The sequence below is a fragment of the Papio anubis genome, chromosome 8 (assembly GCF_008728515.1).
Source record: "Papio anubis isolate 15944 chromosome 8, Panubis1.0, whole genome shotgun sequence".
Classification (NCBI taxonomy): Eukaryota; Metazoa; Chordata; class Mammalia; order Primates; family Cercopithecidae; genus Papio; species Papio anubis.
The window spans coordinates 44,547,920-44,573,541 of NC_044983.1; the positions used below are offsets into that span (position 1 = coordinate 44,547,920).

The following is a 25,622-nucleotide window of genomic DNA, read 5'->3' on the forward strand; positions in this document are numbered from 1 at the left end:
CTTGGGAGGTTGTATGTTTTTAGGAATTTATCCATTTCCTCTGGATTTTCTAGTTTGTGCACACAGAGATGCTCATAAAAGCCTCTGAAGTTCTTCTATATTTCTGTGGGATCTACTGTAATGTCACCTTTTTCTTCTTCATCGTGCTTATTTGGATCATCTCTCTTTTTTCTTTGTTAATCTACAATGGTGTAGCAATCTTGTTTATTCTTTCAAAGAAGCAACTTTTTGTTTCACTCATCCTTTGTGTGTTTTTGGGGGTCTCAATTCATTTAGCGTGGCTCTGATTTTAGTTATTTCTTTTCTTCTGATAGCTTTGGGATTAGTTTGTTTTTGTTCTTCTAGTTCCTTTAGGTGGATGTTAGATTGTTTATTCGAGATCTTTCTATCTTCTTGATGTAGGCATTTAGTGCTGAACTTTGGTTTTAACATTGCTTTTGCTGCATTCCATGGATTTGGGTATGTTCTGTCTATTTTTATGTTTCTAAGATTTTTTTTATTTCTTCTTACATTTTATTATTCATCCAAACATCTTTCTGGAGCAAGTAGTTTAATTTTCATGTAGTTGTGTGGCTTTGACAGTTCATCTTGGTATTTATTTCTGTTTTTATTCCAGAAAGTGCAGTATTTTTTATTTGAATCACATTTCAGCTAACTTACAAGGCAACTAGTCAATGAGGTAGGATTAGAAATGTGTTTGCTCAGAAGGGAAATTATATTACAAACCTAACATTTGAACGCTTCATCATAAACCTCATCTCACCACGTGATAAAACATTTAAGAGTATAGCCACTGAAAAAATTCTAGAATACATCATAATACATAAAAGTACATTGTTAAAAATTGTTTATTATAAAAATAATTTTAGATGGATTATACATCTAAACATGAATCTAAAGTTTTAAAATCTCTAGATGCAAAGGGAAGAAAATGTCTTTGCAACTGTGAAGTATGCAATGATTTCTTAGCAAGAACACAAAAGCACTAGATTTAAAATTTAAATAACATTATTAATTGGCCTCTATCAAAATTAAAAATCTCAGCTCATCAGAAACATCATTAAGAGAATGAAAAGACTATGCACAGATGGAAGAAATTTATTCATATGGTAGAGAGGACACGTATTCAACAAACAAAGCCTCCTACAAATCAATAAAGACAAACACCCTAATAAAAATTGGGCAAAAAGCATGAATAGACAATTCATAAAATATGGGAATGGGCAATAAGCACATGAAAAGATGCTCACCATTATCAAGATATATGAGGGAACTTCTTGGTGTGATGAAAATACTCTATATCTTGTTTGGAATGGTGGTTACACAGGTATATATAAAAAGCCATCCAACTATACATGTAAATTCTGTGTATTTCACTGTATATAAATTTTAACTCAATAAAAAGTAATGGCATTTCTAAACAACAAAAACTATTAATATGTGTGATTTCAACTTTTCCCAAGTATATCTATTAAACTATGAAAAAGATTGAAAGCACAATTGGTATGTTCTTGAACTCAGGTTTTATTGAAGTAGGAAGTCTCTAAAATACCCTCAGAGGGACTGGAAGAAGACTTTATTAGTTCGTTTTCATGCTGCTGATAAAGACATACCCAAAACTGGGACCCAAAAGAGGTTTAATTGGACTTACAGGTCCCCATATCCGGGGAGGCCTCAAAATCATGGTGGGAGGCGAAAGGCACTTCTTACATGGTGGCAGCAAGAGAAAAATGAGGAAGAAGCAAAAGCAGAAACCCCTGATAAAACCATCAGATCTCATGAGACTTATTCACTATCATGAGAATAGAATGGGAAAGATCAGCCTCCATGATTCAGTTACCTCTACCTGCGTCCCTTCCACAACATTTGGGAATTCTGGGAGGTAAAATTCAAGTTGAGATTTGGTGGGGACACAACCAAACCATATCAAAGACTAACACCTGTTAAGCATCTATGCACCAAGCACCATGGTAGAAATTTTACAAACATTATTATATGCAGTATCTACAACAACCTAGTGCAGTTTGTTTAATTATCCTCCCTCTGTAGATAAGAAATCTGAGTTATGGAGATGAAGTAAATTGCCAAAGGCTATACAATGAAAAAGAGGGATAAGCAGAATTCAACCTCAGATTGGCTTGCTTCAGAATCTCTCCTCTTTCTGCTATCATACCCCAACTCATCAATATTTGCAGAAAGTCTGTGTCCCAAGAGAAATTGGTTTATGTAGAAAAAAAGTATATGTATACATATATGCATGTGTGTGTATGTGTGTGTGTATATACACACACATACACATACATATGTGGATTTACTTCTGCCTCTGCCACCCCTGAGACAGCATGACTAACCCTGCCTCTTCCTTTCCCACCTCAGTCTACTCAGTGTGAAGAAGATGAAGATGAAGACCTTTCTGATGATTCACTTCTGCTTAAGGCATAGGAAATATGTTTTCTCTTTCTTATGATTTTCTTAATAATATTTTCTTTTCTCTAGCTTACTTTATTGTAAGAATACAAGATACAGTATATATAATGTACAAAAATATGTGTTAATTGATTATTTATGTTATTGGTAGACCTTCTGGTCAAAAGTAAGATATTAGTAGTTAAATTTTGGAGGACTCAAAAGTTGTATGTGGATATTCGGTTGCTCAGGGACTGATACTTCACATTGTTAACCTTCACATTGTTCAAAGGTGAAGTATATCTGTGTAAGTGTGTCTGTGTGTTTGTTTGTGTGTGTGTGTATACTCTTGCAGAGCTTTCTTTTCTTTCTTTTGATCACAGTGGGAGGAAATTAAAGATATATCCATCTGTTCTTAATGCACAAATTTGGAGCGAGATTGAAAAAGTTTGGGAAAGATTAAGACAAGGAAATTTGAAACAGCATCATCACTCAAAAAGCATACTTCACATATGTGTCAATATATTCTCTTAGTTGTCTCCCTTCTAATTTTCTAGGGCAGGCTCACTTTGCCCAATACATTCTTTAAATTGTTTGTTGATGCTCCTGAAAACTCTATTTTCTGTGTGTGCTTTTAATTCTGGCTGAGGCCAGTCTCGAGTCGCTGTTGAGCTCCATGATGCTTCAGAAACCTCAAGCTCAATATGTTTGAAACTGAACTTACAGAGTTTCCCTAAAATGTGCATATTTCTTTGTGTTTTCTACTTAGAGAATAGCACTATTGTTTCATCCTTGGTTGTGGATCAGTTGGTTTCTGGGCTCTATGATTTTACTTTGTTACGTAGTGTTCAGTTTATATTTTCCTCCTGCTCCTCTCCCTTGCTACAGTCTTATTGAAAGCCCTCACCATGCCTTACCTAGACTCCCCATCAGAGTCAACAGTGGTTTCCCTACTGTATATCAATGGTTTCTGCACTGAAGCAGTCACAAGGTCCCCCTTCTTGCCCCCTTTGTCTCACTTTGCACCTTGGACATCACACTTATAATAGTTTCTGCTACTGCCCTACTTGCTCAGACCCCATTTCCTGTGCTGGCTCTCGTTCTTCTGCCTGACTTCTAATGTTAGGTTGATATGCCCTGGTCTCAGCCTTCTGTGTTCTTTGCTGGTCTCTGTGAACTATGCCATCAGGTAATTCCATTTAGACTCTTGGTTTTAAATATGATATTACATTGGTAATTTCCAGGACTTATATCTATAAATAATGAAGTAATATCTGTGAATAATAAATGCCAGATCTTGCATCTCCATCTACAGCTCTGGCCTCTGTACTGAGCCTCAGGTGACTGTTTCATCTCCATTTGATTGTTTAATAAGGCATTTCAGATTCGACTGTCCGAAGTAAAACCTTGGTCTAGATCCCATGGCATACAAGAAAGACACTAGATTCAATTTGTTGTCAGTCTCTCCTTTTCCAGTTGCCTATGTGGAAAATATAGTGATCACTCTTGTTTTTTAAACATACTTTCCTCCCAGTGCTAAAAGGGTATTTTGTCAGTTCTATAGCCAAGTTACAAAATTTGATCCTTACCACTACATGTGTTCAATCTTTTGCTATTGCTCTCATGGAGAACTGCAATAACTTCCTAATTTTACTTGCTTGCACTTTTGATAACTTCTGAGTCCTTATTCCAAGGAATGGCTAGAAACATCTTTTAACTGTGAAAACCAGATTGTCATGATTCTATTGAAAACTCATATATAGCTTCCCCTCATGCTCAGAATAAAACCCGATCCATATCCCTACTGTCTCTACAAGTGGGAGTTGTTCTTTACCCACCTGTCTGAGTACATTTTCTATCAGCCTCCTCCCTCTCTCTGTCTCACTTGCTCAGCTGAATTCATGGCCTTTTCTTCTGTTTCCAAGAATTTCTTTACTTCGTGCATCCATACTTGCTGTTCTTGTTGTTTGGAACTTTCCTTATATTGATATTATGTTTGAATTTGGTCCTTCCTGCAGGCTGTGCCCAAATGGGCCGTCCTCAGAGATGCTGTTTCTTAGGACTGTATCTAAATTAGCAGTCCCCCCAACACTCTTTCTGCTTGGTTTATTTTATTTGTAGCATATTTATTTACTGGAAGTTATATTATAATTTATTAGTTTGCTTGAGTTCATTAGATAAAAAACTTTGTCTTGTTAACCTTATGTATTCACATCATAATAAGCCCTGGTGTGTAAATCTCAACTTGCAGAGCCAGTAACAAGCCAATGGAGAAACTGGCCTCATACTCTCATGTACACAGTCCCTGTACAGGGTTCCTGTCCTGTGGTCAGTAAATAATGTCACTTTCTAACAGGTCTAGGAGCTCTAAGTTTATCTTGGGACCTTAAAAGGAGAGAATCACCCAACTCACAGGTGTTTGAGAATACAAACCCGTGGTTAGTCTCAGATTTAAAAGGTCTTATCTGAGATTCTTTATGTAACAAATTTCCATCAAAGCCAATTCAAAAGGCCTATGTAGAAATAGTTACTCTTGCTGCATTTTATACCGATTACCAGGCCAAGAATAAGACTCAAGTCTGTTTTGCAAACAACTCAGTCCTATTATGTTTTTTTTTTTAAACAAAAATCAGGACTGGAGAGGGAAACTGTTTCAAAACTTACACACACACAAAGTCTTTGAGTGAATAAATGGATTGATGAGTTACTACTATCTGTGCAGTGAGCCTGCCAGATATCCAACAGGTGTTGAGAATTTACAGAGTATATCGGCTTTCACCCTGCTGATAGAGCAATATCCATAAAAACTAATATCTATCAATGATAAACACCAGCTATATATTCAAAAATGCACTAATCATTTCAATCCCTAACTTTCCATTTTGTGATAGATAGAAATATGACAATCAGTTATCCTTTGGTATTTTTTTAAGTCCACAAAATTCTTGGAAATAAAAATAGCAGTAGTGTGTGACACACAGTAACCACTCATATAAATAGCTGTTACTTTGAACCATAACTTGCAAAATTTTTCCCTCTAGTGTTTCATTTGATCCTGCACAGATACCCCATTTCTAGATTAGAAAATAAACTCCCCAGTATTGTTTCTGGACTTGAAATCACCTGGTGATTATTATTGCAAACTTGGTATTCAAACTTTGTGTTCTTTCCTTAATTTTTTGAAAGGTTGTGACATATGTGCAAGTTATTGAGCCCTTAGCACTGTATCCTAAAATGGCAGACTGAAAAAGGCTTGCCAATATATGCACTGTTTTAGTGAATGCACATTACTGTGGCTCTTGAAACAATTACAAAGTGTTTCATTTTATGATTTCAGTTTTTGGTGAAATATTTATCAACATTTTTATTAGTCTGAATGAAGGGTTGTGAATTTTGGATGATGACCTAACCCTTTCTCTTCCTCTTAATAAACCATAAGCACTTTATCTCTTGTATGGAAAATTCAATTAATTAAAAGTTAAAACAAACTCTTTCAGTATATTCCCATTAGATATGAAGGAGCAAATTTTTTATATTTACTTTAAATCAATTAAAGATTATGTTTTATAAAATAATATGAGTTTACAGCCTCTGTATGCATTGATAGCGTAAAGCCCTGCAAAAATGGTGTGCTATTTGTGCTATTTCCATGAGCAACTCTACGTAAAATCTCAGATCAAAGACATTTTAGTGATAACTTCAATGATACTTCACAAAAGGCCTACACTCACCAAAAAATGCTGCTACAAAGTCAAACTGTATTTTAATGATCAAGGGAAGTTCGTTTTAATGAAGTTCAGTGAAGGAAGCCCTTCAAGTTCCCTAATATGATTGTATACTCTGATGACTCAATTCCAATAGACATATCTCCGTAGGGTTTTGCCAAAAATGGCTGAACATAGTTCCTGATCTTTCACAGATGTCTAATGTACAATCAGAGATTAACTGAAAAGTAAAAGGAGAATAGTAATTGGGTTAAATTGGTAACAAGTGGTATAATGCATACAATAATTTGAAGCTTCCTACATATAACATTTTGAAGAACACTTAAATTTTAATAGCACTATTTTTATAAGAAAAAATAAAGGCATGGGGAGACAAATGCTGTTTTCCTTACCCCAGCACATTCAGACAAAATCCAGACTTGAAGGAACACCTCATTTATTTTATTAGCCCTCATCAACAAATGAAAGTGAAAATTATCCATTGTGGAATTAAACACAAGGAAATTTGTCTTGGTTTATGTGAGTAGCTCAAAGCAAAGTTAGACCTATAGCCTCTGATTCCCAACTTTCAATCCTAATCTTGAGGTCACATTTCTTCCCCATTCTGTGAAATAAAACAGTCTTACTAAAAAGGTTAGCAATTTATAATTAAATGGTATAATATGACCATATATTACAATATGCAGTTCTGGGATTTGTTACTCCATTTCTGTGTTTCGGCATTCTGCTGCTACTGGAGGGCCCTCTGTTGGAGCATGTGAGGGATGAAGACAGTGAAAGAATCCCAAGTGGGAAACTGAATCAATGCGTGTGCCATCTTGGAAACCAAAAATTAAAAGATCAGCTTGCTGGAGGTATTTAATCAATCTTGCTGTGCATATTAAATGTGCATTCAAAGAAAAATGTGTTTTAATTATAGCTTAAATGCATTCTGAATGCTAATATGACAAGGATTGAAGCACTTTATTTTGCTTAGCTCAATATTTTACAGTTAGCACATTGCTCGCAATGGGGTATTTAAAAAGTTACTTCAGCTAAAAGTTTTATAATTTCATCAAGAAAGAAGGAGTCAGATAAGAAAGACAATTGGTTTCTTTATTTAATAAAGAGACTTAAAGAAATCTTAACCTCAAAAGTCTCCATTTTCTAGAAATTTGCTTAATCTGTTTGATGCTTGGCTCTCATTGTGCATCTCCTCAGTGTGCTGAGTGCCACTTCCACCCACTTCAATGCCATGCTAAGGTTCTTCTTTCTGGATGCCTGCTAATAAAATTACCTCCACCAACTGGACTATAAATGTCTTAATGGCAGGGATATATGCGTCCCCACTAGTGCTTGGAATAGCATATTGCACAGTCAGAGTGGTCTGTAACTGTTGACTGAACAGCCTCTGTTCTGGCTGGCTTTCCTAGAAATGGACACGTTCCCTGAGAACAGTGTCTGTGGCACCCCACTTTAGTTTGAATGGAAACAGTGCAGACAACAGGGGCTTTATCTTCTGTCTCAGCTCTTTGATTCTAATGCTTGCTCTGTAATGTTATATGCTATCCCATTTCCAGACCCAGGTCCATATATATTCGGTGTGGTGTGGCGTGGTGTGGTGTGGTATGGTATGGTGTGGGGTTGGTTGTGGAGGGTAGCATGTAACAGAGGTAAAGGACAAGACCTAAGGCCCTAAATTAAGGAGGGATAACACTAGAGTGATCTTGGTCGTGGTAGGGAATGAGGTAGCCAGGGGAGTAAGGCTTAGTCTAGAAATGCTAAAACCTCAAAATACTTATACACATTCACCAATAATTAGAAATGAGCGTGGATTCATGGAAGCATACTAAATTGTACCTTTCAGTTCAGTGTTATAGGTGCAAAAGTAGAAGACTGACTTATTTTGAGGCAATTCTGTTTTTGGCAAATGTTTTAGCAATATTTTCTCTAGATGGCAAGCAAAACTATTGTTTTGCAAACACTTACTCTGTAATTACCTAAAATTCCATACCTTTGCATGTTTTTGTGATTGAGTATATATGCTTGAATATATATAGTAATAATACTTTAGAAAATTGTCTATGATAAACATAACATTAATTACTTGTGTCCTCTGGTACTTAACTATACAGAAATTACCTTCAACTACTGATCTTGTTACATAAAACTATCTTACTATGTTATAATGTATTTGCAATACCAGACAGTTTTCTGTAGTTTCTGGCAACAGCTTGAGAAAATTTAGCCAAGGTAATGTTTTATTTTGTTATCCTTTTTTTCTTTCATGTGATGAAACTTATAAAGATATATTGCCCTCCCTGGATTGAGGTTCAAAATCCATTTTGGGCTTTGGACCATCTGATAAAAGTTAATACTGCACTTCATCTGAAAGTTTAGCAGTGTTTATTTCCATAAGAGGGAGAAAATAGGAGGGAAATGAAAGAACAGTGTAGCTGAACACTACATCTTCAATTAGGCATAGAGTGAAAAGTACAGTAAAATAAACACTACTGCTAAAACTATTCTTTTTTGTGTGTGTAGGTCTCAGATTTCAAAATTTTATTTTAAATAAATAATATATAATTTAATGCTTTCAACATGTAAGGTGGATTTGGGCTCTTTGATAATTATACCTATATTATTAAAAATGCATCTCCTGTCTCTACCTCTGAAGCTTATTGCATCTCTGTTTCTTGTTTGTTTGTTTGTTTGTGTTTGAGACAGAGTTTCAGTCTTGTTGCCCAGGCTGGAGTGTAATGGCATGATCTCGGCTCACCACAACCTCCGCCTCCCGGGTTCAAGTGATTCTCCTGCCTCAACCTCCTGAGTAGCTGGGATTATGGGCGTGCAGCACCACACCTAATTTTGTATTTTTAGTAGAGATAGGGTTTCTCCATATTGGTCAGGCTGATCTTGAACTCCTGACCTCAGGTGATCTGCCCACCTCGGCCTCCCAAAGTGCTAGGATTACAGGTATGAGCCACTGCGCCCAGCCTATCTCTGTTTTAAATTCTGACTAGGAAATTGTTTTGTATAAGTTTAGTTAAAAGATCAGTAGAAAAAAATGACTGTGTGAAATTTTATGCCAGAAAATACGGATATTGCCTTTAAAAATTGCAATGCATCCATTCACAGGTAAATAAAAATAAATCAAAATTGATGTAATAGAAGATATTTTATAAAATGGATAATTCATGTTCAAAAATAAACTTTTTTTCCCTTAGCATATATTTTGTGTTTGAAACCTTATAACAGGTGAATTGTCCGAGTGATATCATGATGTAATTGAAGAAAGGTGATTTGAACAGGTGATGCTCAAGGACTCTCTCCCTCATGCCTCAGTAAACTCCCCCTATATAGACCTCAGGGAGACCAGCAAGAGGCAGAAACTCTCCTAGCAGTAGGGCTGGGTTGTTGGAGCTGATCCCCTTCAGCTGGCTGGCAATGTGGACCCTGTCTTGGGTGACAGGTGGGGACCCATAGTCTTTGGCAAGCTCAAGCAGGATGGCATGGGCTATATCATGTCCCTGGAAACTCATATGTTGATTTCTTAACCTTATAATGGGACTGGATATGAAGATAGGGGTTTAAAGAGGTAATTACATTAAAATGAGCTTATTAGGGTGGGCCCTAATTCAATACGACTGGAGTCCTCATAAGAAGAGGGAATATGGACACACAGACCCACAGAGAAGACTATGAGCCGTGGAGAGAGGCTGTAGAAGAAACCAACCCAGGGCCAAGATGGACCAGTGGTCTCAAGAGCATTGCTTCATTTGTACAATAAAAATACAGCCAAGGATTTTGAGGGCAGCTGGATCAATAAATATTCATGATCTCTGGCCTGGTTTCTGGATCTTACTAGACACTTCTCAGACCCAGAGCTTATGCAGTGAAGGAGGGCTGGGTTCCCACGAGTAGGGATCCTGTAACACCATTGGAAGTGCATCTGAAAATCATTACCCTAGTTCTTCCATGAAGGGATCTAAGGGATGTTATGCATTGTGGAAGTGAAGTACATGACATTTTGAGGACTTCTCATACAAAACAACTATGTTGAAATAGATTCTCAGGGGTCAGAAATGTCATCATAACTTGCTTGTTAGGGCAGTATGTATAGGAGCCCTGACCCAGGTCTGGTTTACTCTTACTCTATCCACTGGTCCTAATGGTCAGTTCCCTGGTCTGCAAATGTAAAATTCACGTGGGCCCAATCCGTGGCTGGCAGAACCATCATTTTGGTCACTGCCCTGTGGTGGAGGAGTGATGTAGTAGGCAAGGCTTGGTGCAAGCTTCCAGAACTTCTCCCTGTCCTTCCACCTGCCCTGTGTCATAGCCAAGATACTAAATGTTTTAAAAATTGCATCCTGGGAGAAATGGCTGATATTGGTGCGACTTTTGAAGATATAAAGAATGAGCTGGGCGTGGTGTCTCATGCCTGTAGTCCCAGCACTTTGGGAGGCTATGGCGGGTGGATCTCCTGAACCCAGGAGTTCGAGACCAGCCTGGTCAACATGATAAAATCCTGTTTCTCCAAAAAAATTTACAAAAATTAGCCAGGCATGGTGGTGTGCACCTGTAGTCCCCTACTTGTGGTGCTGAGGCAAGAAGATTACTTGAGCCCAGGAGGTGGAGGTTGCAGTGAGCAGAAAGGGCACCCCTGCACTCCAGCCTGGGTATCAGAGTGAGACCCTGAAAAAAAAAGGTGTCTATAAAGAATACATGAGTGGTGGCTGCCATTTAATTTAACTACTGGGTCCCTATAAAAACCAGCTGGTTCCAACAGATAATGGTAGACTTCTAAAGATTCCCTGGTTGGGGGAGAGGTGGTAAATCAGGAGAAGCTCAGATGCCACAAGCTTCTAGGTTTTCCTTCCCAATGGTGTCACATACGATACACTGAATTCTTCCAGTGAAGATATGTGACATGTACAAAATGCTACCCATTAGGAAAGTGCACCTGAGTCTCAGAGCCCAAGGTTTTTATGGAGGGTCGGTTATGCAGACATAGAGCACTTGCCTGACTTTCTTCTGTCACTGAAGTGCCAGATCACCATCGAATGCATGTTGCTCTAAACTATCCAGACAATTGGTACCATGTGGCTAAACACCTCAGGAATGCAAAAATACTCCTATGGGACAGAACATTCCAGAGGCTCATTCCCAGGTGCAGCCAAGGGCGAGCCATATGAACAGGACTTTCTTGCAACTGCACTTTTCCCACACATGCACCCACAGCTTACAAAGGATGTGTGACTAGTGGTTCAGAAAGTTCAAAGATGAAGATATGGGTCTGTCCTCTGGGTAAACCGTTTGTCTCAGAAGAAGTACTGGTCAGGAAACACAGGAGAGGGTAGGAGTCACTGTAACCTCAAGTCCTCTGCAGTGGCAGGAATTAAACTTCATCCCACTCACCTTCCTTGTATAAGTTTTTCCAGAAAAAGAACCAATCTGAGCCCCTGAGGAGATGCTCCTCAGGGATGAACTTACTATCCAAAGTCAGTGGATTCAAGCAATGCAAAGGCAGGCTGTGGGGTCTGGTAGTGCTGCCTAGATTCCCCTCCAGGACAAGCCCACCAAGGCCCACTCACTGTAGTCCAGCATCTCTCACTGCTCATCCCTGCTTTCTTTACTCTCTTTCAGCATTTTCCCAAGAAACATCTTTAATAAAACTGTGGGCAGATTTGTGTCTTCCAGGGAACAGAGCCTGGAGTTCCTACAGTCAGATAATCAGATGCACGTTGCATTTCATAGATGAGGATCTGAGGCTTATCAAAATAAGCAGCTTCCTCATATTAAGAGTGGGGATTTGTGGGGAAATGGGAGTAACATAGACTGGGGGGAAATGGTGTTTAAATTTCGATCTGACATGAAAAGCAATCAAAATTTAAACAAAAACAATTTGATAATTCTTTGCTCTTACTGATACTATGGAATGTCTGCTAGACAGTAAGGTGTGTTTATGTTCCCAAACTGTTTCATAGGCTTCCAAATTATCAGTATATTGACCATTACTCAGAGTAATTATCCAACTCACTGGGTGTAGGATTTGCAAGCCAGAAACACAGACCTGACTTGAGCTCGTTATGTTCATTTAGATGCTTTGCCACAGGAAGGAGGAAGTGTGACAGTATTGAAAAAAACCAAAAACCAAAACCAAAAAAAAAATAAGTGCAGCTCAGAGAATCCTAAAGAGAGAGCATACTGAGGAACAGTCTTTGCACCAGGAAGGGGAACTCACCCCATCCAGTTTATGAGTTAACATTGAGGCTGAGGTGGAAGGATCTTGTTGCTACTAGTAGATTTAACTACCAGAGACATCACTCAGCTGCTCTGTGGCTTTCTAGATGGTGTCAAGGATGTCTATGGAGGAAACCTCAAGAATCCAGACCAGTGCTTGCTAATAATTGATCAAAAAGTGTTTTTATAGTATGGTTACTATTTGGCAGCCAGGCAGGGAGGATGCAGGGCAGAGGAGAGAAGATGAAAACTGAGATTAATTTGGTTTTTAGTGTTTGCATATTTGGATGATAGGCAACTGACTCATTATTCCATCCAATAGTAATATAGATATGAATCAGGAAGTCATTTACCTTAATTTTCTTTTGCTTTAAGGGACTCAGGAAAAAGGGCAAAAGAGAAATACTTGCAAGTTGCATAAACGATGTAAGTTAGGACATGTGGTGGGAGTGAGGCTGCCACATTCAAGTGGAAGGAAATGACTAGGACTGCTTAGCAGAGCAAAAGATACATGTTAGGATCAAGGACAATAAAACATTCTGGTGACATCAGCCTTTGCTCCTTGGCAGTTCAGCATCTGAAGACCTATTCTATTTTGGAGGAACCTAACACTCTGTGCCACTCCCTATTGAAGTCCAAGTTGATTTTCATGGTCAGAGTGCAAGCTAATCTCTCATAACAATAAGAACATGATACGGCCTAGAAAGAGAATTTTATTTCATTCTCTGGTACTAGCCCTGAGGTGGGAAAGCTATTCTCACAGTGTGGCCTTTTCCAAGATGGTTTTGGTGAGTAACATTTTCCAGCCAGTAAGCCAAAAAGAAGTCCACGCCAAGTGGCTTGGTCTCTAAGGAGATGATCTTAAAGATGAACAACACACCTCTCACAGTTCACTGGCCCAGATATATTCCCTGTTGCAAGGGAGGCTGAGAAATGGGTTGCCTAGTTGAGTGGATGATGCCTAATAAATGTTAAAAATGAAAGAAGAGAATAGATACTGAAAGACAGCAGTTTTTGCTACAAGGATACATGTCTTCTCCATCTCCATGAAGCTAGAGGCAATCGCCTGGCCTAGGGTTAGCCACTAAGTTCAGCCCACTGGGGGCTTTGTGTTGGCAGCTTCGTCATAGATGACAGCAGACCCCTCACCATTTTCTGCCTGTGGTGTGACTTGGGCAGATGCTTCTCTGCTTAAATGTACTTGGTTCTTGTCATTTTCTAAGCCTGCTTTTTTCCTGAGTGACTCCCAAAAGTGCAATAGCTCTCAGGACAGAGTTTACAACATCACATAGTACGGGTTGAAAAACAGGATTTATCCCGAAAGCGTATGAGCCAGGGGTCAGTAAGAGAGAGCACTCAGCCCCAATCTCTCATCCCCCAAGAAGCAGGAGGGCAAGAATTTTCTGGGGAGCATACTGCAATATTATGTTGTTTTGTGCTGCCTTTTTCTAGATAAGAACAACTTTATCAGCGGATCACTAAACAGCCAGAGTGTAAGGAGGCAGATTCAGGATGCCCACGGGATTTAGGGAGCCACCTCTTAGAGACTGTCTAGAGGAGCCAGCAGCCCAGCCCTTGGGATGTGTGGCTGTGGCAATTTTAGCTCCAGTGCCATGGGAAGCGGTTTGGGTGCACCTCCTGCCGTGTCCTGGCTCTGGCAATTCATGTACCAGATGACTCCGTATAAGCTCCCAGGATCTTTCCTGGAGAATCCTGCTCATGAGAGCACACTGCTCTATGCTTCCTAATCATTGTATGAACTGACCACTATTCTCCCAATAAATTGTTTCCTGATTCTAGATAAGATTGGTTTCTGTTGTACAAAATCATGACAATTAATGGATAGACTACAGACGATTCAGAGAAATATAAAATTTAAACAAACAATTGAATTATATGTATTGAAACTAAAATGAATTTCAAATAAAATTAGATATTATTATTTCCTTTTTCATATATCACTTGTGGAGGCCCAGAGATAGTCAATAACTAGTTTTTGGCAACCTTTTCCACAACAATTAAGAAATGAAACAGTGTTTTAATGCAGATTGCCATGTGTTTATAGAATACATGCTACACATATTCATTTGCAGCATTAGTTATTAGGAGTGACTATGCTATGCTTAATATAGTACATTTATTGGCCTGAATATCAGGACACACTTAAAATTCTTGACATCTTGTATGAACAATCAGATACTTTATAACCACAGATTGGAATAAGATCTAGACATTTTAAGTCTTCCAGGACAGTCAGATATTGATCCTCTCTTACTGCACACTTGGCCAGTGGTTGTGACAACATAGGGTCATGGTGAATTATCAGCAAGTTTGGCCATTGTTCTTGCCATGGATTTCCATGCTCCAGAAACCAGCAATCTGATATCTATTTACTACTGCATCCAATGTCAATAAATTTAGAAAGGGTAATAGTATCTTACATGTGATAAACAGATCATCTCTCAGAAGGGTTGCAGTTGACTAATTATAACTTAGTCTTTCTGAACCCTTTCTCAACCCTTTAAGAGGCTGATACCTCAGTAGGGCACATCTTACAACTTGTCTGAACAGGAGTGTGCAGAGGACAGCACCATTTTCCCTGCTGGTTTTCAGCATGTCATTGGAATCAGGCACTCACTCTCTTCTTGTCATTATCAAGTAAAAATGTTAGCATCCTCAACTCTAGGACAAAATACTCACTGAGAATGTGATTGTGATGAATTTTAGTACTTGGGTATTTTAAAAAAAAACATGAATCAGCAATCAGGTAAAAATTACTCTAATTATGTCAATTATAGCATTTAAATCTAAGCCCTGTTGTGACTTTTTAATTATTACCCAAGAATGTAATCCTTATTACCAGGCAAAGAAGGAATGCATTGGTTTTATTACATTTTTGGAACCTAAACTACCATATCTGTCAGGTTTTGTGCTGGGCATTGCTGAAGCTGAAATGAATAGAGGCACCTCCATCTTTGACCTGCTCACAATTTAATATGTGAAAGAAGTAAATAACTTAATAAAATGTGAGTAGTGTTATAATTCAAAGACACAAAAACTAGGGTCAGGTGAGAGTGGTAGCTGAACCCCATGGTGCCACTAGCCAGGAGAGGTGGGGTGGCCTAGTGGGTGGGAGAGTACAGGGGACTGAGAGAACACTCGAAATGAACCTGCAAACTAACAGCCAAAACTTATGAAGAGATCTCCTGCTCAGAAAGCCAGCCAACAGAGTCACAACTGTGACAGAATGCACATGGAATGATGCTGATTTCATAGAGGGTTTCAACCAAGACTTCATAGTAACCATGTTAAAGATGGTCAGAGAAACAAACGAAAGAATTATGAAAAACAGGACAGAAATAAAGCAACTAAATTTACATAGGTAAATATATATACAAACATACATACATGTGTGTGTGTGTGTATACATACATACAAGCTAAATTTTAGGTACAATATAGTTAAAAAGAGAAGCAATAAATTGGAAGAAACACTGTGGTACTCACTCAAAATGCAGTGCAGACAAAGGTTAAATTAACTAAATTTACTTTTATATTAAGGTTTTAAAGTATACACACGCATATAAGTGACTGAGACATAAAAATTATGTAGGAAAATCTCAATATCTAAAGTTCAAATTATGAGTAATTCCATTACATGTAATTACTCAAATATTTCAAAAAACAGATATCATTAGGAAAAAATACAGTTAAAGGATGCTTATAAGTGATTGTTACAGCAAGTTGAAAATTAAGGGATGCAAAAAGACATACTTGATGATTACTTAGAGAAAAAGCTGGTACAATAATATTAATATTAGACTAATTAAACAAACAGCACAGAGGTAAAATGTTAGTCATGATAAAAGAAGACAAAGGCAAATATCCACTCAGACAATATTATAATCGTGATTATTGTGTGCACCTATCACAAAACTTCAAAATTCATAAAACAAAAATTGATATAATTAGATGATATACTCATACAGGAAACTGGTAGATCAAGCAGTAACACATTGGTAAGTATAAGAATTATTTGCTTATAAAAGTTAAGTAATGCAATCTAGCAGATACATGTAAAATAATGGCAGTATACAGCAAATAAATAATGTTTATTTTTCTCAAGTGGACAGAAAGCCACTTCCATAGACTACTTCAAAAATGAGTAAAAATCAGAAATTATCTCATGACAAGGCAGAAGATTTAGAAATCAATTAAAAGATAGCACTTAGTCAGAAAATAATAGGTGCTGGTGAGGTTGCAGAGAAAAAGGAAAGGCTTATACGTTGTTGGCAGGAGTGTATATTAGTTCAATCCTTGTGGAAAACAGTATGGCAATTCCTTAAAGACCTAAAAACAGAACTATCATTTGACTCAGCAACCCCATTACTGGGTATGTGCCCAAAGAAATATAAATTGTATCATAAAGACGCCTGTAATCCTAGCACTTTGGGAGGCCGAGGCGGGTGGATCACGAGGTCAGGAGATCGAGATCATCCTGGCTAACACAGTGAAACCCCATCTCTACTAAAAATACAAAAATTAGCTGGGTGTGGTGGCGGGCGCCTGTAGTCCCAGCTACTCGGGAGGCTGAGGCAAGAGAATGGCGTGAACCCGGGAGGCAGAGCTGGCAGTGAGCTGAGATCGCACCACTGCACTCTAGCCTGGGCAACAGAACAAGACTCAGTCTCAGAAAAAAAAAAAAAAAAGAAAGAAAGAAAAGAAAAGAAAGGGCAAAGCAATCTATCTGAGAAATGTTACTGAAATCAGAATAAAACTTAGCTTTTGTATCAGTAAATGATATTGATACAATGTCATAAATATCCTCTTATTACCCATGATTTCCATTTGTCTCTTGTCATTCCTGCTAGAATTTCTCACTCACGGTCCACCTGTCCATCGAGTTCTACTGACTCTGTCCCACTTCCGGGACGACTTCAATGTTGCCTAGAGCGTTTTCTTGCTCTCCTTTGACAGTGGGACTCTGCCTTGCCTCGCTGTAACTGTGGGAGGGTATGTTCAGTCTCCCCAGCCAGATAGCAGGCTTCTTGTGCATCCCACACGTGCCCAGCGTGGTGTTGCAGGTGGAGTGTGTGATTGTATCTAAGGCTGAGGAGACACTTGCGTATCGCCTCCCTCTCTGTAGTCACCAGCGGTTGTGATATTAAACAGGCTGAGTCCAAAGGAGCATCGGGCCAAGTCCTTCCCTGCTGACTGCAGCCAAACTTGGCAGGCTGCCGCGTTCTGAGGGCCTTTGGCTGGCTGGAGGGCAGACGTGCAGGGAGTGCTTGCTTGCCGCCTCTGACTGGCTGTGTGCCCACCTCACTCCAAGTCACCCACAGCTCAGGTTCCAGCCAGCCTGGGGCTTCTAAATATAAGGTGTGTTCAGGGGTCCCCGATCACGCGCCTGCCTCTGGGCCTGCGTGGGTGGTGCAGCCTCTCTTCAATCTCTAAGAACTGGTTCTTTCAAAGCATGTATTTTCTGAAGAAACTTTAGAACCGCGTTTATTTAAAGAACGAATTGGAGAAAACAAATAGGTGAGTGACTACTTCATGGCTGAGTTAACACTTTTTCTCTGACCTTTAGGTCTGTTGTAGATGGAGTAAGTTCTGTGCATTGTGTATAGTTGGACGTATAGTTTTTCTTTCTTTTCGACCTAAATGTACTACTTAATTGCATCTTTTTATTGCAATATGTTTGGTTGAACTTTTGCGTAAACATTTAAATTCCTTTTATTAGATATTTATTACATGGTAAATGATAATACTTTGCAACAGTCACGTGGAAAAAAAGAAAAGAAAACTCCCTGTTATTCATATCAATGCCTCTTTTCTCTGTTGCTGTTTCTCAGATTGATGCTCACAGCTTCTTGGGTGCTTTCTCACGGGTAAAGCCATGGCATCGGTACCTTCCATCGGTTGCCTTCTAGCCAGAAATCAGTATTATCGAAGTAAGTTGCACCATCATAGAGACATCCCTAGGTAATATGATTTGAGGTGATGTTTGTGGGATATTGTTAACATAGGTATCATGTTACCTTCACAACTTAAGGGAGAAAACTAATTCTTGGTGACAATGAAGGAAACAGGAGGCCTCAGGGACCTCTCTGACCCAGTGCTGACAGCCACTTCTTTGTTCTAGCTACGTTGTATTGATGAAGCCATTGACACTTAAAAATCAGTGAACATCAGCTTATGTTTCATTACGATGTTTTAATTTTATGTACCTTGGATTCTGTAAGATCCACTAAAAACGGATAATTTTACATACATAAAGTATTATTCAACTCCTTAGAAAAGAAAGGATAGCATGATTTTGCTTCAAAAACTTTCTAATTTCCATCTTCTGCTATGGATAATAGGCCAATTTCTATCTGGCCAGTTTTATTTTTATTAATCTATCCATCTGTTCATATTCATAGCCAAATAGAAAATTGTAGCTTCTTAGAGAAGATTGAGAAATTTCATAAAATAAAATAAGCATTTTAGAACCAAATTAGTAGTTATTAAAAGTATCTATGGCAACAACGCATAGAAAACTCTTCTTTCAAGGGTTGCTCATAGTATAAGTTTTAGAGACAACCACTGATTTATTTATTTTACAAAAGTTTATGCTCATTTACTTGTGTTATTTATCCACAGGAGTTACTTTTATATTCTGATCTTATAAGAGACATAGGTTTTAAATACAAGTTTAATAAGACAAAATGTTTGTTCTTTCAAAATAATTCCTTAATTCCTAGATTTGATGACTTTTGTAGAACTTTAAATATATATATATGTAATATTTCTAATGTAGTACGACAATATTTATTCTTGGTCTTTTTCTTTCTTAGTCTTTGAATCTGAAAACATTTATAATACATTTTAAATTCAACATTCATATCCAAGGAGAGGGTGAGTTGCCTGCCTTGGAAATGACTATATCTTATCAGTAGAACATAGTATTTCTTAATATAGCAGCTTTCTATTGATTGGTAATTTGATCAGTTTTTCAATTCACGAATTCACAAGCTAGGAATAAATGATTTCAAACCATGCTACTTGACAGTTTGTATTTAAATGATGCGAATGTGCTTGTCTGGTTGCCAGTTATTTATTTGTTTAATATCATTTGTTTCCCACAGAGTCCAGTGTTTCTTCAGTTAGTTCTTTAACTGGCTCTGATTCCATTAACTTCATAGATGATGACAAATCACAGCAAGGTACTTAGTTATTTCTTTCAGTGCCATCCGTATTATTTCTTTTTATTTTTAGTCTCAAATTTGTTTGATAAGGAGTAATACAAATTTTATTTGATAGGGTTGCCTGAAGTGGCAGAATCCACCTGGTGGTTTAAATTCTTTTTCCATTCTGAACCTGTGCTTTCAAATGTGAGAACAAAAGATCTGTCTGCTATTGGGTGAGTTTTAGCCTTCTCTGGTAAGGGCAGTTCTTACTTAGTGAATGAAATAATGCACATGGTATGTGTTATGCTACTCACTTAGGGTACACAATTGTCTCTTGAGAGCAGTAAGCCTTGCCTATGAAGTGTACCTGAAGGATGAGGGTGGCACTAACACAGCTCCCTCCTTGAAGGTCGCTGTCAGGAAGACCATAGCGCCCTTTCCAGTTCAGTCACTCAAGAGTGGTGAAGTCATATGCCAAACTGTGTCATTGTTTGGCGGGCGATGGACTGAGAATCAGAGGAAAGGGTCTAAATTTGTTTTGCCCATACCTTCAGGAAAAGAATAACCATTGTCTAGTTGTTGTCTTAGATAACCTTAGAATGACACTGCTGATTTTGATTAGCTTCTGTGTGGTGCAAATTACTAGGCAGGTTGAATTGGGGGTTTGTGTGCAGTTGTTGTTTTCAGACATTTTGAACTCAAACACACTGACTAGCACAGTTGTTATTTAATATATTTAAACTACTTATTTTGGATTTTAGACATTTGAATACCTAGTAACTAAATGGAATAGAAAGAATCTATAATAAAGGGATTCATAGATGCCAATGTTGAAATACAGTGATTTTGATGGATTTTCCAGCTAAGACAAATTTAGAATCATTATTTAAAAATAGAATCATTATTTAAAATATTTTAAAAAGCCAATGCAAGACTAATTGTTGGAAAGATGTTTTCTCGACACTCTTTATCAAGTTTATGCATGTGAATTATCTGGAGAATGTTTCATTTATTTATCCCAACCTCTCAGACTACTATAAAGTCAACCCAAATTACAGATGAGCACTTTGTAGTTGATCATCTTTGCACTGCCATTCAATGAACATGTTGGTAACGGTTGCCTGCCTTATGTAGCATGAACAGTTGATTCTGACAATCAAGATCCTCTGCCTGCTGCAGTGGCCCATACGTGAACGGCTCCCCGTCAGCGCCCCAGCTACTCCAGGACTCTTCTCCTTGTAAGAAGACAAAAATGTGCCTGAGATCTCACTTATGAGACAAGATCACAGCAGTCACTGATATAGCAAAAGTTTAGGCATTTTTCTCAACACAAAGACTATCACCGCAAGTGGCACTTGCTACCTGGTGCATCTTTGAAAATTGTGCCTTTAGAAACAAGACACCCCTTTGAAGTAATATGCCTTCAAATGTTGTGATTTACATAAAGTAGCTCTTTCATTACTTATATCATTTTTATTAAAAATCTTAAGTTAGATTATTTTTTTGTCTGTTGAGCGATTTATTTATTATGCTTTAAAACTGATGTGTCAGTGTTTCACATAATGGTTTAAAGGGCATTGAATTCAGAAGTTTAGAAAATAATTGTAAAAATTCAATTTTTTTTTAAATAATGAAGGTTGGAAATAGCATATGTATCGTTAAGTACATTACCTGCTAAATAGATTACCATACAGCTAACCAATTGGTCATTGTAGAGACTTTAAAATTCTTTATTTTAAATAACATTTAATAACATGGAAAATCATATTATTGTATTAAAAACTGGCCTAATATGCCATATATAGTACAATTTTAGTTGTATTAAAAAGTTACATATGCATAAAGACAGACAGGAAGGAACTATACCAAAATGCTGACAGGGCCATTTCTGGAGATGGGATTATGGGCGTTTTTCATTCTCTTTTTAATATATTTTTCCATATCTGTAAATTTTTCTAATATGCCAAGTATTGTGTATAATTAGAAAACAATAAATGTTAATATAAAAAGGAACACTGACATTTTCTGAATAAGTGTATTCCCTACATTGAGTAGAATAGCTCTCTGTTCTCTGAATATTGGGTAAATAATACTTAATAAGTTTCAATTGATAAGTTTCTGTATATGGCTTGCAAGTAGTTTTCAGAGTGAGATGTAAGGCTTAGATATCAGGGATGCTCACTCACTTAGCGGTAGACATCACTGCAGTCATGGGGCCAATGCTGACATAAACATCCAGTGGAGCACACATAACCCTTAGCAGGATGGTCTTCCTACCCAACTACATAACCATGACAGAGCATCCAGGCTGGCCATTGGCAGTGACAGACATTGCAGACAGATCATTTACCTGTTCCGAATGGGAAAGGCATTTCTTCAAGCTTGTGTCCCTTTATCACATAGCTGTTAATGAAAGGACTCAAACATCCCTTTGATCCACATCACTGTCTACATGTGATGGCTTTCCTGGTGGCTGCCTGCATAAACACATTTTCTCTATTTCTAGAAGTGGATTAAATTGTAGGAGTATGTATATTCACTTGATTTTGGTTCAAATTAAATCATAGTAATTAAAAACGGATTTTTTTTAAGTGAGAGAAAATATAATGGCAAACTCTGGAAAGGTTCTGTTTCTACTTTAATATCATCAGCAAATTCTTTTTTTTCTTAACTACTTGATATATGAATGAACAGATTGCTTGTTTAGGTTACTTGATGAAGTTTGCAAAGTAGGTTAGCAAGTTGGCATTTACTTTGTTTACTCAGAAAAATACCATTTGTTAAATTACCTTATTTGGGAGGGCTTATATATTTGTAAAAATTACAGTTTTTATATCAGTTTAGACTAGTGTTGCTCTTTCTGAAAATTATTACTATTTAAAGTAATGGGATTTTACATAAAATTTTAAGTCAAACAAAACTATGAACATATATAGTAATTAAATATTTTAGAGTAGTTACACACACATATGTGAAGGTAGATAGATGAGATAGACAGATAGATAGATACATTTAAAAAAATAGAAGATATCTTTCCAGAAAGTAACATTAAATTGAACTCACAAAATGATTTAAAAATGGAAAGAATTTCTGCATACTATCCCAGAGTTTCTACAGAATTAAAATAATAGAAATATATAAAAGGAACAAAATATCTTCTGGTTAATTCTAGATAAACTTTCTCAACGTATCAGCAGACATTTTTGCACTGCCTTTAAAAAGTACGTCACAAATAGATCTCAGCATAACTGTGCATTATTTTAGATAAAATATCTCCTACCTGGCTCTGTTGCTTGTTGGGTAGACAATCAACAGTGAAGGCCAAGTGTGTTGGGGAGGTGACATCAATCCAAATGACTTGCGATGTGCTGTGAACATTCTAATCTGATATTATGAAATGTTATTTGACTGGACTTGGACGTCTGTATTAAATGCAGTATGATTTTGACAATTTAGGCTCAGGTTCTATAAAACTGTGTGTTGGTATTCCGCTATTTTTTTTTGATATATGGTTTTGATCTCAGGTTTCAAGTTACTGATTTTATTTCTTTACAGATGAAACCACCAACAGCCCATCCCTCAATTCTCACAACTGTAAAAGCTATTGAGTTGGTGTTTAGGCCTTCTTGGTGCTTCACACAATATGTAGAATTTAAAGTTGTAGAAAACAAAACTGCATGCTTCCATTTGGCTATTAAAGAAGGATGATAAACAAAATTATTTTAGAGAGTGATAGTAATTGGCCAGGTTGAATTGAATAGGGCTAAAACTCTAACTCATAGAAATTCGAGAAGTGTAGCAAGTCATAATTTATTCAAGCTCCCTATAAAGTCTTCTAACCTAACATGTCAAAGCCAAGTTCATGATCTCTATACCCCACCATATCTCCTTGTAGTATCTTCGCTTTCAGATAATGATGGCAGTATTAATCAACTCAAGTAAGTAGCAAGTTGGCTTATTTTCTTTCCTATCCAATCCAACATCAAGTCTTTTCAATTTTGTATCTTTAATGTTTCTGGGGTCTATCTACTTACTTTCTTTCCCAAGTGCACCACCTAAATTCAAATGTCAATCATTTGTCCCTGGGGTACTGCCATGACCTCCTAAGTGGTCCACTTACACTATTTTTATCTCTCTCTAGTCAACTGTCCTCTACAGAATAACCATAACCATCTTTAGAATGTACAACCTGATTATGCTCCCCTATGAACATTCACTCACACACATACACACACTCCCACATTTGCACACACAGAAGACTCAATCACTCCTAATAAATGAGAGGTAGTCACAGCTCACCAATCCCAGCTCTGGTCTAGCTCCTGGTGACCCCTATGATCCATCCCTGCAGCCTGCTCTCCACAGCTTCCTGTGTTCCAGCTGCATCTGCCTTCTCGCAGTCACTTATGTACATCATTTTGCCTGTTGCCACAGGGTCTTTCCATTTCCCTCAGCTTAGAATCTCCTCACTTAATGTCTACTTATCTTTGAAACCTTAGCTCTAAAGTCACTTCCACCGAGAAACCTTCTCCAACCTCCCTGACTGAAGTAGATTTTCCATTATCCACTCAGTTAGTGCATATCTCTCTCCTTTCCAGCACTAATCACAGATATAATTTTACAATTGCTTATGTAGTTATTTGATTAATATAGGTTTCATCCATTACTCTATAAACTACAAGAAAGTAAGATCAAGGGTCATGCCTGCTTTGCTGAACATTGTGTACCCAGCCTCTGACATTCAACAAATATTTGCAAAGGAATGGCAATGGTTCTTTAGCCAGGACTGGTCACAACCTCAAGAAGCATTACTTTTCAGTGGGAAGAAGGAAACACTAAATCAGTAAAGAAATGAAGAAAATGTTTTCTAATAGTGATACGTGCTGTAAAGGAAGTGAAGTGTTTTGTGGGAGAGTGATGAGATAGGGTGGAGATAGAGGGAGGGCAACTTGGATTGGTGAAGTTAGGAAAGGACTCAGTGAGAAGTTGGCTTTGGGGTGGAGTCCTGAAGGAGGAGAAGTGACTAGTTTTGTGAGAAGTACTCTGGGCAGAGAAAATAGCCAGTGGGGCTTGCTGTGCTCTGCATTGTGTATATAGCCTCTTGTTACACTGCTGTGAAGAGGCAATGGCTTTGGAAGAATTTTGCATTTTCCATGTGGAGGTCAAATTGTGAACAGCTTTTTTTCCCAACTACACCCACACTGAGAAATGGCAGGGTGTGGGGACTATGCCCTTTCTTCTTCAAGTCCCTCAGGGTGATCTATATATTGTCCCCAATAACACTGCACAGTAGCATGCATACAAAGTAACCCAAGTCCAGTGGGGCATGCCCTCAGGTGTCTCCAGGCCTTGAAATAATTCTCTAAACTAACAAGGTAAGTTCTACCCTATCATTTCCTTTCTACCCCTCACACCAAGTGGGTAAGTGCATTGCTATGAAAGGTTTGTCTCTAGTTTCTTTTTGACAAACTATATTTCTAGAAAAATTTTATATCAAAGGACTAGAAAAAAGGGAGAGCTACACACACACTATCACCTTCCTTACACAATCATGAAGAAAGAACGTATTTCAGTTCTGGGGTCTGAAAAGTTTTCTCCATTATAGTCAAATCCCCTTGTTCTCAAAAGGTTAAGAAAAAAGCTTATGATGTGTTTCTAATATAGCTTCAAACAACTTTTATTCAACTTTTAAATACCTTTTAATTCAATTCATTATAACCAAATATTTATTTCATTTATTCAGAAAAAACCATATTTCTGTTATAGTTTTATCTGACTAAGAGGGTTAGACCATACAAGTTTTTCTTCATTATTTTTAGTTAGGTGTATTGGAGTTTGTTTGCCTCCAAATTATAAACCCCAAATATATTAAATCCTTTGCACTTTAGTAATTATTTGATAAACAGCCAACTGAAATTTAAGCTTAATGAGTATTTTATCCTTTTCTCCTGCTTAGCAGAGGTTTTTGAATTAGTGAATGAAGTTACTGGGACTATGATTTGTATGTCAATACACTATAAAGCTTAGTGTTTTACAATTCTTTTTCAAGGAAGAATGACTAACATTTTATTTTCAAATGAACTACCTTTGAAAATATTTGT

General features: G+C 37.5%; 1 protein-coding gene across 1 annotated transcript; it reads left to right on the forward strand.

Moving 5' to 3' along the window:
• Positions 1 to 17,726: 17,726 nt before the first annotated feature.
• Positions 17,727 to 22,972, forward strand: PPDPFL (pancreatic progenitor cell differentiation and proliferation factor like). The gene is made up of 5 exons (XM_009213013.4): positions 17,727 to 17,890; positions 18,205 to 18,303; positions 19,480 to 19,557; positions 19,655 to 19,754; positions 20,656 to 22,972. The coding sequence occupies exons 2-5, from the start codon at positions 18,249 to 18,251 to the stop codon at positions 20,666 to 20,668; spliced, it is 246 nt and encodes an 81-aa protein (XP_009211277.1). The 5' UTR covers positions 17,727 to 17,890; positions 18,205 to 18,248; the 3' UTR covers positions 20,669 to 22,972.
• Positions 22,973 to 25,622: the final 2,650 nt, after the last annotated feature.

Coding starts and splice junctions, on each gene's coding strand:
- PPDPFL (XM_009213013.4), top strand. CDS start 18,249: ATGGCATCGGTACCTTCCATCGGTTGCCTTCTAGCCAGAAATCAGTAT. Junction 18,304..19,479: donor CAGAAATCAGTATTATCGAA/GTAAGTTGCACC, acceptor TGTTTCCCACAG/AGTCCAGTGTTTCTTCAGTT. Junction 19,558..19,654: donor TGATGACAAATCACAGCAAG/GTACTTAGTTAT, acceptor TTTATTTGATAG/GGTTGCCTGAAGTGGCAGAA.